Here is a 15,602-nt window from a genome sequence, read left to right as displayed (position 1 = left end):
GGCTCATATACGGAAGTGATGAGGAGCACTCGGCCAGTGGGGCGGGGCTTCTGCCGATTCAAAGTGAATGAAATGACTGCACACGTCCCACCCTTTCGAGACGCCAATTTGACCAAAACGAGCCCCACCAGCCCCCTCCTCCGATGACGTCGAGTTACTAACCCGGAAACGTCGAATTGCTTTTCTTCTTCTACCTTAGAGCTCACGGAGAAGCGGACGCGATCTTCTTCTTCTTCTTCTTCTTCGCCTTCTCCTCCTTCTTCTTCGCCTTCTCGTCGGGAGCGTGCCATCCAGCCACCCCGTTGCCGGCGACGAGGTATGACAGAAACGGATTGAAAATGTCCTCTTGTCGTGTTTTTGTTTGTTTCTTTTTTTATTCCGTTTGTCGGCCTCCCCTGTCCACCAGTTGCCATGCATTCTCTTTCGCGCAATTTCATGGCCGCAGGGTAGAGAAATGATGAATCACGAACGATGCATTGCTGGGAGACATCCTCCTTCCCGTAGGCAGCCAGCACGAAAAGTATGTGCGCACGCTTGCGTGAGTGTTTCCGAGTTAGTCAGTCTTTCACCAACTTAACATGCTCAGGTTTCATCCCCCCCCCCTTTTTTAATTGCCTCTTCCCTGACACACCGCAACACACGTTACAGCATTGACCCCGTTTTCTGTCCAGTCTGCAAAAGACCCCCCCGGCTTTCCGCTAATCATTTGGAGATTACACTTTAAACTCAACCGTATGGTTTTGGATTATCCAAGGCTGCTCTTTTTCCACTTTTCTACATTTCCACTCTTGCGTGCTCCGCTGCGGACAGCGAGCACAGACCTGACAAGTAACACGGATAATAAGGATCATATTACCAGGTATTCCAGTGGTTAGCGCGTCGTCCTCAGAGTGCACAGGTTGTGGGTTCGATCCCAGCTTCCTGTGTGGAGTTTGCATGTTTTCTCCGGGTACCCCGGTTTCCTCCCACATTCCCAAAACATACATGGCAGGCTGATTGAACACTCCAAATTGTCCCCAGGTGTGAGTGTGAGCGCGGATGGTTGTTTCTGTGTCCCCTGCGATTGGGTGGCAACTGGTTCAGGGTGTCCCCTGAAGATGGCTGGGATAGGCTCCACCCCCTGCAACCTTTGTGAAGATAAAGCGGATGGGGAAATGGATGGATGGATGGTTGGATATTACCAACAATTGTGGTCTGATCTGCTTGGGCTTACTTTCCACATGTTGTCAGCAAAGATAATCGGGTAAATGAGTATCTGGATGAGAGCTGTGGCTGACAGCTATGAGAAACATATCTGCAGGATGCGTTTGAGACATCTTGTGTGTCTCATGAGAAAAAAAGGCTCCTGAAAGCGGAAGTGAACGTGTTGACGCCTCGATTCTCCTCAAAGGGCAAATCTCGTGCGCTCGCCCTGAAATCTTAGCCAGGAAATTGTGAGATATGATTGCAGGCAGCTTGCGATGTTTTCTTCAGATTGTCTCCGCTCTTTTTGTAGATTCGGCAGAACTTCCAAAGATGAATGCTCCCTTTATTCATTCGGCAGCGACGTTCGATACTACTTTTTGTTTTTCAGACCGATACCGGTGCGAGTATTCCCTCCTGTCAAAATGTTGTTAGCGTCGCTTGCCACTGGTTGCGCTAGCTAGCATGATGTGAAAATGTCTGGTGCGATTCGCCCAGGAAAACTACTTTCCAAGAGAGAGCGGAAAAGCTATTAATAATTCAGATCAGTTCGCTGGCGTGATCCTGGCGAGAAACCACGTGCCCTACCTCCTGCGTGGCTTTTTCTAGCTGAGATGCTGCCTTTAATCAGCAACACGAGAAGTCCATCATAGCTAGACCCCCCCGACCCAAAAAAAAAAAAGACGTGGGTTCGTTTGAGCATTGAGTTTATCGTTGTTTTGAGATAGTTGATGGATTTGATGGCCTCCTCAAAGGATGCTGGAGTTGAAGTGCTGCGGAAGAGCGGCTTATCGATCCTGCTGCGTTGGACTCAACCGATGCTCGCCGCGCATTTGTTGCCATCAAGCTTTTCCGACCGGCTGCATTTGAGAAGCCCCCAGACGCACGCGTTCGCTTACACGGTGGAATTCTTGCCTCCCGCGCCTCTCACTCGCCCTTCCTGCAGCTCGGCCGAGTTGCTTTTGCTCAGACTGTTGAGGGAAATCGATAGAGCGCCGATTAAATGGCAGCTCTAAGTAGCATTTCGTTCAAATCTCATGACTTGTTCCGTTGTCAGTCGATTCATCAAAATTGGATGGTTGTCCGAAAACCTCCAAAACGACATTGCTCGTAAAATAGGCGGTGTGTTTTCACGTTGGTCATGATGAAGCTATTTTTGTTTAGATTTTTTTTTTTTTAGGGCAGGATTTGCTCTACAAATTTGGAGAGCCAATGCAGCAGCCCAATCTTGCACTGGAGCCCCCAACACCACCACCACGAAACGCTGCATCTTCTTTTTCCCTTTGTTGTTTTGTCGCAATGTTTGAACAAAAAGAGGCCAAACGGTCGCCGAAGGTGCCTTGTAGAAATCGGAAGTGAATCAGAGGAAGTGTTGCATAATAGGAAGCGTTTTGCTTGCGTGTGTGTGTGTGTTTGTTCCCGTGCATGTGGCTCACGCTTGTCGAGGCGACACCACACGTTGAGGTTCCTCCTTCATGTGTTTGCCAGGCTTGCCAGACTACTGAGCGCGCAGTCCACACCCCCAGGCCGGGTCTTCCCGCTTGTGAGCTGCTCGCCAGCCGCACCATCACCAGCAGGTGCACCTCTAAGCCCCGCCTTCATTCTACCACCGCCGCGCACGCGCACTCCACACTCATGAGCCCACTTTGGTGGGCGAGGTGTGTCACAAGAGGAGAGGCTGCAAAGAGGGAAGGAAGCACAGCTGGGTCAACGCTTCCCCCATCTGGAGGCGTCTTGGCCACGCAATGTATCATTTTGCAGAAGGCGATCAATCAAGTCAATGGCTCAATGCGACCACTAGATGGCGCCCTCGTGTCAGATATTGGTTTCTGCGGGTCAATACTGAAAACACGAGTCCAGTCGTACGCTTGTAAACCCCCAAATCGCACATGGTGTTATTTCATGGGCAAGTTGGGTCAATTTGACCCGCAACATAACTGAGGGAGCAATTTAAGCAGAAAGGAAAACGACACTATTAAGGCTATAATAAAACTACAGCGATGGAAAAAAGATGAAGTAAGACTTCAACGTTCACTGTTGATGTCAAAGTCGTGACACTCTTCGTGGCCCCTCATTTCTCGATCTCATACATGGCGTGGTTATGGACATTTTGTTCCGATTTGGGAGTGGTTCGCGTTCACTGTGACTTTCATGCTGTAGATGGTGCTGCGCCCCGCGAGAAGCGCAACTCCTGCACATGACTCTCCCCACCAGTCAGCCGCTTTCTATCAAAAGCCTCCACTGTGCCCCACCCCAAATTCAGTTGGAGAGGGTGGAAGAAAAAAAAACAACCCAATTTCAACCGAGCTGTCTTTTTATGCTACATTTTGGGTGGATTAATCGTTGTTGGTATGCAAATGAGTTCCACTAAAGCCCGCTGGGTGAGAAGATGAGTGAAGTCATGACGGATGATGGGATGCTGCGTGACTGTCACTGCATCCTCGAGGGCGATGCTGTATGCTCACATGATCTCAGCTAGACATTGAGTCAATATTCCCTCTCGAATGATTCCCCCGACATCCTTAAGGAAGAGATGGAGGACTGTCAAGGGCAAGGAAAGGAAGACGAAGAACACAAGGGGGTTGCCTTCCATTTGTTCCTTGTTAATGCTTTGTATCAGCTCACTTGTCAAGTGGAGTCGAGCCAGATCCTGCGTCTGCCTCTCGCGCCTGCTTGTCCCTGTTGCCATGGTTTCCAACTTTCGGCAGGTGCCTACCCCAAAAAATTGGGGAGAGAGGGTGGGGGGGGACTATAGTTTGCGTGGCCGTGCGGTTGCCATGGTGAGCACAGCTGCTGATTTCATCTTCGTGATTCATGTTTTGTTTTGGCACATTTTGCGCAGGCGTGGCCACGAGGTAGTTGAGTTCAAAACAAGCCCCCCCCCCCCCAATCCCCCTCACCCTAAGCCATTTTAGTCAGCTGAGCAGGATTGGCAGTGGGTGGGGTGGTGTTCAGTCCAACCCCGACGGGTAAGCGCACCCCCATTTTGCGTGTGTGCGCTCGGGCTGCTGTCAGCGAGGTCGCGCTCCGGCTGAGCGGGCTAATGCGATGTGGCGTGTCACCCGAGGAATCTGGGTCAACTTTGAAAGCTGCCCGTGCCGCACGCACAAAATGGCAATTTTGAAAAAAAAAAAAAAAACTATATAAATGAATAACACTCAAATACATTTTCTCTCCCTGTTGGTCCACGATGGGGGCCACGTGGAGCTCGGGGCGCTGCTGCCATGGCAACGGGTTGGGTCCTTGTTTTTCGAGTGGAGGCACGTGGATCCTCATGCTGCAGCCCAGTCGTGGAATGTCAGCACTCTGCCTCCCTCCATCCCTCCCTCCCATCATCTGCGCCTGCTCTGCCTGTGCTTTGACGCAGTGCTCCGTTTCAGCGCCGCCCTCCTCTGGCCGAGGTTATGGCGGCCACGCAGAGGGCAAGGCGATGCCACGCTAAGGTCACGATGCTGCATTGGGCGTGGCCTTTAAAATACACCGCAGGCGCACCGCTGTTGCTCGGCGGTCCACCATAATGTCAGCTTGCTGGATAAACGCCGCTCCTACTGCCAGGCTAACTGCTCCCATCCTGTCCTGTTCTTCTTACGACAGGCTGTGTCCTGACCCGTACCTTCCTATTTGCTAATCATTTATCCTGTTCGATTTTTGATTTACAGCGTCTTAGCCCTTCTTTCTGTATTTGCTACCTTATCGTGTTCCATCCTCCCCTTTCCTGTCCCGTCTCGTCCTATTTGCTGTTTGTCATATCCTGTACTGACCTTCCCTTTTTGTTGTTTGCTACTTGTCAAGTCCTGTCCTGTCCACGTCTGTCCTACCTCGATCTATCCTGTACTGTGTTTTTTTTTTTTTCCCCAGTGAAATGCGAGCGTAATCCTGTTTTTTGGGTGCATGACCTCATGTGTGTTAGGATATTGATGGCGCTCTCACGTCCTGCCTCATACTACTACTGTATGCTGCCGCTCTCTCACATGCCGCCGCAATGTTTTCAGCGGCACCCAAATTTTTAGCGCGGCTCCATGGATACAGCGAGCTGTTCGCTAGATCGAGCTCAGCCAATGGGAGAGCTGCGCGGGCTCCTGCTTGTCACATTCTGCCCCCCGGCCTTGGAAGCAGTCAGCCGCCCCCCCCCCCCCCCTCCTCCTACTCCTCATTCTCCTCCCCCCTCAATGAGCACGCGATTGCTCAGTGGGAGCTCAAAACAACATCACGGAGGTGCCCAGGTCATGTACGCTTACTACGATGCCCACTCGGCCAGCGTTGAGTCCCTCAGTTTTGCTCTTCGCGCCAGGCCTGCTCAGTAGACATCATATTCGTAACATTTCTCCCAAAATTAAAATAGACAAATGAATGTGTTTATCCTTCTTCTGCGATCCTCCGGTGGACTCGAACAGCGGACCTCACAAATCCCTGCCCGTAATATGACCTCCTTTTTGGGGAGTGGCAGCAGGACCACAATAGGTGGCGCTAGAGGACTTCACAATGCCCCCCCCCCCCCCCCAACCACCTGGAGGTGATTGGCAGGGCGATGGGTGAGGTTACCGACCGGGCTGCATCAGGTACTAGCGAGCCTTGCCGACTGCCAGCATTGGCGCGGACGCGCTTTCAGGTCACATTAGTGCCTGGCTCAGAAGACGAGGCTGTGCGGCGCGGGTGGAACCTTGCAGGTGGTCTCAGGAAGAACAGCCCCCCACCCTCCTTCACACACACCACAAAAATAGCCTTGCACACATGCAAGGGAATTTGTAAGGAGGGCATCCACCAAGCAATTCGATTTGGTAGAATTGAAAGGGGGTCACTTGTTGCCAGGCAGACTTTGAATGACTCAATGGCAATGACCCAATTAATTTTCTGTTCTGCTCGTCCACATCAGGTGAACCCGGTCCATCCTGACTGAGTTTGGGATGGTGGACAGGGTATATACCCTGGACAGGCCGCCACTAAATTGTGGAAAAATAATCACCACAAAATTCCAGTGTAGGTCTGATGAACCGCCATATAGTGAGTGACGGCTGCATTTAGAAAATGGATGAATGGAATGGATGGATTGTTGTGACCAAACAACAAGGTGACCCTCCATTTTGAGTCTCACATGCCCACTTCTCTTCATCTCATGAATTTTAACACTGCTGAGTTTGTGCTTTGTCTTCTTTTAGCTTCACCTCTGTCACCACTTTTCACCTGTCACTCATCTCTCGGATCTCCAAATGTCTGATGGTGATGAGGGCGTCGACCGCAGCTCCTTCTCACAAACGGTCGTCGTCGTCTGTGTGTGGGAGTGTCTGCTTTCTAGGAATCTCGTACGCCTGTCACTTCTCGTTGCGCCGCACGTAGCTGAAATGCGGGCGCGTGCATGCGTGCGTGAGTGTTTTAGTGCGAAGCTACCGAGCCAAGTCGCTCAATGTGTGTCCAGGAGGAGCAGCAACTTTCACTTAAATGTCACTTGCTGCACTTCAGAAGCATGTTCAAGTCAGTCGGTGTTATTTTCCTCGTAGCCATGCGTGCAAGAATGAAAAATACAAATGTATATTGGATTTGGGGGGGGGGGGGGGGTCAAATTTAACTAAATGAATGTCTAAATTGAGGGGAATGTATTTTTTTTTTAAGAGAGCAAAATGTCCACATTTGATGAGCATAATATAATTCCAGATTGTTTTTAAATAATTACTACCTCCCTAATCAGTTGTAGTTTTTTTTTTTTTTTTTGCACATTTCTAATGACAGGATTCTTGGTGGCGGACTTGTTTAAGGAAAAGAATGAATTGCACTTTGCCCACCCTTGCTTCAAATGACCACGGAATTGACATTTGTTAAAAAAAAAAAAAAAATACACAAAATATACAAAATTTAGAAAATGGCCGCCTAGTTTATGATGGACTGCGTTTCCCCTGCTGATCCAAAATCAGTTGCCAGGTAGAAATTGAGCAAAGCGGAACACAGTTTATTTTGGGATTTTTTTTTTTTGCGGGGGGGCTTGACATCTGGTAAGCAGGAGAGCATGTGCAGGAAGTGTATATATATATTTTTGGGGGGGCGGAGGCCAGCCAAGCATCAGGGTTCCCTTAGCGTGCCGGTGTGGGCGCCGTTTTTGGTGCCCCGCCTCAACAATGCTGCCTTTCCGCAGTGCCTTATTGATCCGTCTTCTTCTCCAGCAGGTGCCAACATGGGGAACCTGCTGAAGGTGTTGACCTGCACCGACCTGGAACAGGAGCCCAATTTCTTCCTGGATTTCGAAAGTGAGTATCGGCGAGGCCTCACTCCGCCCGATATCGATCGCTCGAATCCGCTAGCATGGCGTTATCAACTCTGCCAATTCGTCTCTTCCGCTGCGATCTACCTGGAGGCGCTTTCTCTCCACCTGCCAGTTTCATGTGGATGTGCTCGCCGAATATCAATCGGCGTTCTCAAATGGATAACGTGGCTGGGTTCAGCTGCAGTTTTGGTAGCCTCGGGGGGGCCCCCCCTCAACATACCCGCCCAACCTGGCTTGATCCCGACACTGTGGAATTTTCACACTTGGCAAGCCCACAGATTCAATTCCGCCTTCCCGCAAACACACACGACCACTCGCTCCGTTTTGAATGTGTTCAGAAACGGTACGATTTTTTTTCTGGGTCAGACGAAACGTTAGGCACACCTGCAGCATCTCGCGGAATCCACAATACAAGAGCTGAAGCAAAAATCTCGGCTTTACAAAGTGGTCGCACGTATTCGAAAAGGAATTTTAAAAATGTAGGAAATGCTAAACAATGAGAAATAAAAGCCGTTTATTACTCAATTGTCCACTTTCTTTTTCTGTAGCCCTTTCACGGACAGCTGCTGTAACAAAGTGCTATTCACAAAAGACAAAGGAATATTTATGCGATCGTTATTAAATTACAGATTGAAATATTGTATGCTCGACATGTGGGAGGTGATACTGAGCGGCGCACCCCCCCGCGCTTTGCTTGCAGATGCGCAGCCCACGGAGGGTGAACGCGAGGTGTGGCAGCAAGTGGACGTGGTCCTCAAGGACGCCAAGGCCATCCTGGACCAGCTGCAGGCCTACAAAGGCGCCGGGCGCCAGATCAGAGAGGTGCGCCTTGTTCACGTGACACAAATCATGTAGCCGAGGATACAAAAATGTTATGACAGACTAATCATCTAGCTCCATAACCTTTTTTTTTTTCCCCCCCAGGCAATCCAGAATCCCAGCGACGAGGCGCTTCAGGAGCAGGCGTGGTTGGCGGTGGTCCCCTTGGTAGGGAGGCTCAAAAAGTTCTACGAGTTCTCCCAGAGATTAGGTGCGTCGCCATCCCCTGACATCACGTCGACTCGGCCGCCGTCGGGAGTCAAGCTCGTCGCGTCCGATCCAAGCACTTCGACGCATACACCGCACGACCTCCATGTTTTGCACAAAGGTGTCCCACTTGACATGCAGCTGCATGTAAACGCACGTGGTGCCGTGTTTAATTAGCACGCGTTCAAAAGGGGGTCAGGGGGCGGGGGTGGCGGGTTAATGACGGGGCGGGGTTAGAGGGCTCGTCGGGGCTCAGACTGCCACCGTGGGCGGCGACGGCCCGGCGGCATTTGTTATGTAACAAAGTAGGTCACCTTCCGTCGCTCCATTTCGCTGCCTTGACTTTGGGCTTGAGGGTGCGTCATGACCTCGGAAGCACCCCCCCGCCTGAGGATCGTCTTTCGTTATCGGTCTAAACGTGATACTGCTGACTAGATGATTGACAGGTCAGGCTGCACACTTGAGGGTCAGGGGGGTCAGCCTTTGGTCCACATTGTGCTTGCCCGCCCTAGCGCCACCTTATCATCTGCCTCTCTACCCATCTCCAGTGGCTCCATCTTCATCTTTGGAGCCGCATTTGACGGCCATTTCCATCAGCGGCAAACGTCGTCCGGAGCCGATGGCAGTCGTTAACCTCTGACAGACGCGCTCTTGGCTCGCCCAGGCCCTCGTTTTCCTGACGCCGACTCGGACCGCTGTCGGAGTTGGCTTCCCTTCTGGGTTGCGTCAACATTAATGGATGCAACAGAGTTGCACAGCACGGTCCCGTGCAGTCTCATCTGGGTTATGTCATTATCGCAGCAGACTTGCAAGTAGCGTCTAAGTCTATGAATACAATTCGCCTTGCATAATGTTTGTTTTGTAATCCCATCAAGTTAGTGGAGTGGCCTTTAGTCACTGCTGGTTCTATTCCGATAGATGCAGGCTGCAGATTTGATTGCTTGTCCAAACAATGAGTGTAATCCTGCTCCAATGTTTCCGCCACTGTTGTGGCCCCCCGCCCCCCTCTCACACACACACACACACACACACACTTTGTGTCAGTGAGGTAATTAGTCCCATGTCTCATCTGCATCTGAGTGGGAGAAGCCTCCTTTGGCCTCTCCCTCATTGGCCTTGGGCACTTTGGGCATCACCGCTGCTCTATTAACGCTTTGTCTCGGGCCGGCCGCATTCACTTCCCGCGTTTGTTATTTGGAGAGCAAGTCATTTGAGAGCTTTCCCAAATACTCAAAACAAACTCTTTGTTTTTTTTGCATTTTTCAGTTGTGCGTGTTTGCTAAAGTTCCAATCCAACAAAGATAATAAAAATTCAGCCCTCGAAGCCGACAGCACGTTGCAACATGAAATTTAGTAGACGTGTTCTTCATACTGTAGAGACCCACGAGACGGCCTCAAGACGCCATGCTGAAAAGAAACGGCATGTCTGGTTTTTGTTGTTGTTTGAATTGTCCATTTCCGGCTTGTTTTAGTTATTTCTAGTCATGCTCTTCATGGGCCTTTCAAAGAAAAGCCACTTGAACGGAAACACATGAAATTTGGTCCGCATGTTCATCATGAGGAGAGCCACAGGAAGTCTCCAAAACCCATGGCCAAAAAGGCCCACCAAATTGAATTAATTTACACTACATGCACATTATGAGGGTGTTTTTTTTTTCCTCTCTGTGCAGAGGCGGCGCTGCACAGCCTGCTGGGTGCGCTGACCAACGAGACGTACGACGACCCCACGCAGCACCTGGAGCGCGAGCAAGCCCTCGCCAAGCAGTTTGCCGAGATCCTGCACTTCACGCTGCGCTTTGACGAGCTCAAAGTAACCCATCCTTCCTTCCTTCCTTCCTTCCTTTTGACCACATTAGCCCCGCAACATGCTGATGTTGCCCGATGGATTTATTGCCGCGCGCCAATTTAAAAGCCACGATTGGCATTAAACTTCAATCCTGCTTCGTGCGCTGTTGCTGATACACTCCATCTCAGTCGAAGAGCTAATAAGCCAGTTGGATCTTCTTCAAGCTAGCAATCTGCGTTCTGTGCATTCCCTCAATGTATTTGAAGACCATCAAATATTGTGAGGCGTGTTCCAGCAGCCTCTGAACCGGTCAGCCACCCCCTCCGACAGCCCCCGGGGGGCAAACTGCTCGCCACATCCCAATTAGCAGCCCCAGAAAGACAAAGGGGTGTTAAGTGGCTTGCTCGGTCCACCCGTCACCCGCTTCTGACCCACTTTGAGTGTCTGGCCACCTCTCCAGTCCGCCGTTCCGCCGAAGTGGGATTAGTTTGGGCCGGGCCCTCGCCGATTGGTGGATTGGGGGGATGTTACGTGGGTGGATGGGAGTCCTCATGTCTCCTTTGGTTTTTCCTGCCCAGCGAGTGTCTAATGGCTACCTCATTTGTGAGCGGCTGGTGCTTTTTTTTGACTATCGTGTTCAAAAAAATGATCCTCCACTTGACAGGAAGCAAGAAAATGTGGAAACAAAAGCAAATGAGCGTCTGCTAGCTTTCCTAAAACGAACAGTCCTTTTTAAGTCATCTAGCCCCCCCCCCCCCCCTCCAACCCCCAGGCCATGTCCTGTTTTATGCCGATTTGATTGTCATTGTTCTAACGGTGGGTCGTGATGGTTGCAGATGACGACTCCTGCCATCCAGAATGACTTCAGCTACTACAGGAGAACGCTGAGCCGCATGCGCATCAACAACTTACCCGTGAGCCCCCACCTCATTTTCCAATTAGCAGCGTGAATCGTTCTGAAAACGGTGGAAATTTCTTGAACGCAGCCATTTTTTTTTTTTTTTGTTCTTGAATGCGTGACCTCTTCCTGAATTGATCCCTAAGGCCGAGGGTGAGAACGAAGTCAACAACGAGCTGGCTAATCGGATCTCGCTCTTCTACGCCGACGCCACGCCCATGCTCAAGACGTTAAGCGACGGCACCACCAGGTTCGTGTCGGAGGTAAGTGGCGGCGAGATCGTGCCCTCTCCGCACATATATATACACACTCGTCTTACTCACCAACGTGGCTTTCTCGTGGACAGAACAAAAACCTGCCGATCGAGAACACCACAGACTGCCTGAGCACCATGGCCAGCGTCTGCAAAGTCATGCTGGAAACGCCGTAAGTCAAATGCACACCGGCAACACTAAATCTGGAGCTAACGTCACGTTCACCCAAAAAACACAAAATGCAATGGGCACGTCGATTATGACCTGATGCGCAAAAATGTCTGCAGCACACAGGCAGGAAATGGAACAGGAAATCGGCCATTTTGGTTTGGGGTGAATTCCAGGACTAGAAATAAATGGCCTCCTCTAATCATTTCACCAATAAACACGAAATTCGGTGCACATGGCTATCATAACAAAACATGCAAAAAAAAAAGAAAAGAAAAGAAGACAAAGGACCAAAGCAGAAAGTTAAACAGGAAGTCCAGCATTTTGATTTCAGGGTTCAGACGGGTTCAAAATAGTGTCGTGAGCGTGTTTTGTGTGTGTGTGGGCAGGGAATATCGCAGCCGTTTCGCCAGCGAGGACACGGTGTCCTTCTGCCTGCGGGTGATGGTGGGCGTCATCATCCTATACGACTACGTCCATCCCGTCGGAGCCTTCGCCAAGTCGTCCAAGATCGACGTGAGTATGCGGGAAGCCGCCCCGCGCTCATCCGCCGCCGTTCGCTGGCTTTCAAGCTAATGCTAATCTGGGCTGGCTTGCAGATGAAGGGCTGCATCAAAGTGCTGAAGGATCAGCCTCCCAACACCGTGGACGGCCTCCTCAACGCTCTCAGGTAAATGTCGCGGTCGGGCAAGTAAAGTGCACCCTCACCCTACTGAACGGCATCGGGCTCCAGAGAGAAATTCCACATGACACCTGCCACCCCCACCATCCACTCTTTTTTTTTTAACATTCTTGTAAATTTGGGGCATCTCGGCGTTTGCACGTCAACGCTCTGCAGCCGCCCCGAGGCGTCGATTTGCCAAGGCGTATAAAAATGACGGGATCTCATCTGGCAGCCATTAACACCGCGTCTCAGTGGCTGATATGTTTTCTTTCCTCGTCTTTCTTCTTTTTTTTTTTTTTGGAAGCCTTGAAAAAAAAAATTCATATTCGCGGTGAATATGTACCCAAAAATGGTGGCTGTTTTGGTTTGCAATTGCCATTTTAAGGTCATTCTCCTTCAAAGACTGATAACGTGGAAAATCTACAAATGCTCTTCGCAACATGAAATGAGGTCGGCATGTTTTCCACCAGGAGACCCACAAAACCAAACAAAAAAACAACCCTCCACTCTAAAAAACAAAACGAAGCAAAAATCAACCAAACAAACAAAAACAAGACCAGTATGACACAGGATGTCTGCCATTTTGTCCAAGTGCCTTCACACAGCACATCCGGTCCTAGAGAGCCCCCTTCCCAGCCTATTTTTGATGTTGCCCTCCTGTAGCACACTTGATTCAAATGATCAGCCCCTCAGCAAGCTTTGCAAAAGCCTGTGAACTCATTCACTCCCAAAGACGTTTTTAAACGTCTTTTCAGACTTGGTCCAGAATTGGCTGGTACTGAATGAGTTCACGAGTCCTGATCATTTGACTCGGGTCTATCGGAGGAGGGAGACGATAACGGGGCTCTCCAGGACTGGAGTTGGGCACCCCAGTTGCTGAAGTTTAGCCTGATTGGCTCAGTCACGTTTTGAAACCTTCAGCTCCTGTAGCAGGTTTGACTTGGCCAATATGAAATTTGGTAGGCACGTCTATCACAAGTCCAAAAAGAATCCACGTCGGACAAGACACCGGAAGTCGGCCATTTTGTTTGAGTGATTTTGACTTGTCCACTTGCAACCAAACCGGAACCGCGTGGCCAAAGAAAGATGGGTCAGACTAAATTGCTCATTGGAGCATGGCGTCCAAAGTATGACGACTCGCTGCAAAACTTGAAGAGGTTTTCCAAATTCAACCCCAGAAACTACTTTCACTGAGCCACATGGAATTCGGTTGGCAAGCGTGTCCTGAGTAAAAGGCACAAAAAAAAAGAAAGAAAGAAGACCAAAAAGATGATCTGCCAGCGCTGTTGTCTCATTCGTTGCTGCCATCTCCAAGAATCGCTCAGCCGGGCTTCACAAAGCGCAACGTCCTGCGATGCGAGCGGGCATCCGTTGGGTCACCGCTTGTCATTTTGAATCCTCCCAGGTATACCACCAAGCATCTAAACGACGAGTCCACCAACAAGAGCATCAAGCTGATGCTGCAGTAGTGGCCAGCTGCTGATTGTTGTCACCTAACCGTCCTGCTGCGTGCCGCTCGCCGGATGAATGCCGATCCACCAAATTTTTTTTTCTGTTGTTGGTGTTTTTTTTTCCCCCTGCCCCGCCTTCTTTTTCGAAGAGAAGAGCTCCACCCTCTTTTTTTTTTTAATGCAAAATGCTACTGCCGTCATGAACGTCTTTTTCCCGTGCCAAAAAGATGTCGCTGAACTACAATGTGAGTGAGCCATGCAACAGTGGCGGCTCATGGAAGCATTGTTGGGCCTTTTAAAAAAAAAAAAAAAACAGAAAAAGTGTCAGTTCCCCTTTTTTCAAGCACGGGAGAAAGGAGAGCGAGCGGGTGCTTGGACTTGGATATGATTTAAAAGAGATAAATATATGGAGAAGTATATATTTTTGTTTGATTTGTTATTTAATATGACGTTCCGTGCATGACGAAAAAGATTTTTTTTTTTTTTTTTTTTAAACTAAGCTGTTTGGGTTGAGCTTGTGTGCTGTCGCGTGCGTATCAAATGTCTGCTGTCTGTCATCGAAATGGTACATGTGGCAATCAGATGGAAGAGTACTGTTTCATATTTTTTTGCGCATTATGTCCTTTCTTTTCATGATTGTGTTGTATTTATTTATTTTTGATTTTTTTGTCGACTTGTTGGAACTGTGATGTGCGCAAAAAAAGTGAAAAGTGAGACTCAAAGTCAGTGGAGGAATTAAAAGGTGATTTTTTTAAAACAATGAATTATCGTTGGTTTTGTGTGTGGGTTTTTTTTTTGGTGGGGGGGGGGTTGTGATTTTCATACAAGCGAAGTTTCACTTGGAATAGAAAATTCGGATCCCATGGCCAGTTTCACTTAGAAACATGAAATTTGGTAGGCACATCAAAAAAGAGCGAACGCTCTTAAATCTGAGCTGCGCAAGCACTTTTCCTCCCATCTCTTGTCCTCAGAAGAAACGTGGGTGGGCGTGGCCCACTGCAGCATCCCTGCATGAACGGGCATCTGTGTGCACGCGCACACACACATGTAGAAGGAGGAAATGTTGTACGTATCTAATTAATCCGTGCGGCCGTTGCCTCTGAACTGGACTCTAAAGAGCCACGCACACCCTCCCCCACCCCCAGCCCCACCCTGCAGCAGGTTGAGCGAGACCAAGCGTGAGTCTCGCTCATCCATCAGGCGATGGTCAGGAAGGAGCTGCTCCCGTTTGGTCTTGTGAGTCTTTTTTGTGGGCGTAGCCGTCAACCGTTTGTCGTGTCCTTTTTTTTTTTTCTCCAGACACGAGACTTTGTGTGCGTGTGATGCTTTCATGGCCAACTTTTTGACTTGACATTTCAGGCTCCTCTGTTTGTTAAACAAAATGGTCAAACGGACGGAGAACCTCTGGGGAACATCCTAGAAAAAAAAAGAAGCGCTTTTGAAATAAGGACATTGTGAATTGCAGCATTCTTGACTAAATGTTATGGCCGAATGCAACCTCCAGCACCTGAATTTGGACGCCCCTTTTGACCCCCACAAAGGTCAGATTTGACTCCAAAGGATTCAAGCAATGAATTTGGACTTGATGATACTACCGTGCTTAAACTCATACTCCGAGAAGATTGCGTTCGAAGGATTGCGACAACCTTTTAAATATTTGACATCAGCATTTAAATGCATCCTCAGAAAACCTCACCTGACTTTTCGTCCCCTTTAAGACTCTGTATGGGATTATTAGCCGTCAAATGCAGCCTCTGATTGCCGACAACCGGTAATTTAGGGCACCTTCGCCATGTTTGAACCATTTACCTAATTCTCAACTCTCAGAAGGACACATTTTGAAGGAATTTTCCAACTGGGAAATAATTTGACATTCAAAGACGGTCTCCTACAGATACAATTGATGTGGTAAAAAAAAAA

General features: G+C 49.4%; 1 protein-coding gene across 4 annotated transcripts; it reads left to right on the top strand.

Annotated features, from left to right (window-relative positions):
* Positions 1 to 27: 27 nt before the first annotated feature.
* On the top strand, positions 28 to 14,171 carry fam49bb (family with sequence similarity 49 member Bb). Of its 4 annotated transcripts, none has more exons than XM_052054365.1 (11): positions 28 to 316; positions 7,338 to 7,418; positions 8,136 to 8,257; positions 8,360 to 8,465; positions 10,132 to 10,271; positions 11,084 to 11,161; positions 11,292 to 11,408; positions 11,492 to 11,571; positions 11,957 to 12,083; positions 12,167 to 12,237; positions 13,637 to 14,171. In XM_052054365.1, exons 2-11 carry the CDS (start codon positions 7,346 to 7,348, stop codon positions 13,698 to 13,700), a joined length of 978 nt encoding a protein of 325 aa, XP_051910325.1. In that variant the 5' UTR covers positions 28 to 316; positions 7,338 to 7,345; the 3' UTR covers positions 13,701 to 14,171. The 4 variants fall into 4 exon arrangements, with proteins under 4 accessions (XP_051910325.1, XP_051910324.1, XP_051910327.1 ...); XM_052054364.1 differs by having other exon boundaries at positions 7,335 to 7,418; XM_052054367.1 differs by lacking the exon at positions 28 to 316 and adding an exon at positions 2,606 to 2,759.
* The last annotated feature ends 1,431 nt before the right edge of the window (positions 14,172 to 15,602 follow it).

Source organism: Hippocampus zosterae, chromosome 20, assembly GCF_025434085.1.
Source record: "Hippocampus zosterae strain Florida chromosome 20, ASM2543408v3, whole genome shotgun sequence".
Classification (NCBI taxonomy): domain Eukaryota; kingdom Metazoa; phylum Chordata; class Actinopteri; order Syngnathiformes; family Syngnathidae; genus Hippocampus; species Hippocampus zosterae.
This window is presented reverse-complemented; position numbering and strand designations above follow the sequence as displayed.

Bases quoted from the DNA above. Each gene is read 5' to 3' on its own strand.
- fam49bb (XM_052054365.1), top strand. From the start codon at position 7,346: ATGGGGAACCTGCTGAAGGTGTTGACCTGCACCGACCTGGAACAGGAG. The intron at 7,419-8,135 runs GTGAGTATCGGC...CTTTGCTTGCAG, and splicing joins TTTCTTCCTGGATTTCGAAA to ATGCGCAGCCCACGGAGGGT. The intron at 12,238-13,636 runs GTAAATGTCGCG...GAATCCTCCCAG, and splicing joins GGCCTCCTCAACGCTCTCAG to GTATACCACCAAGCATCTAA.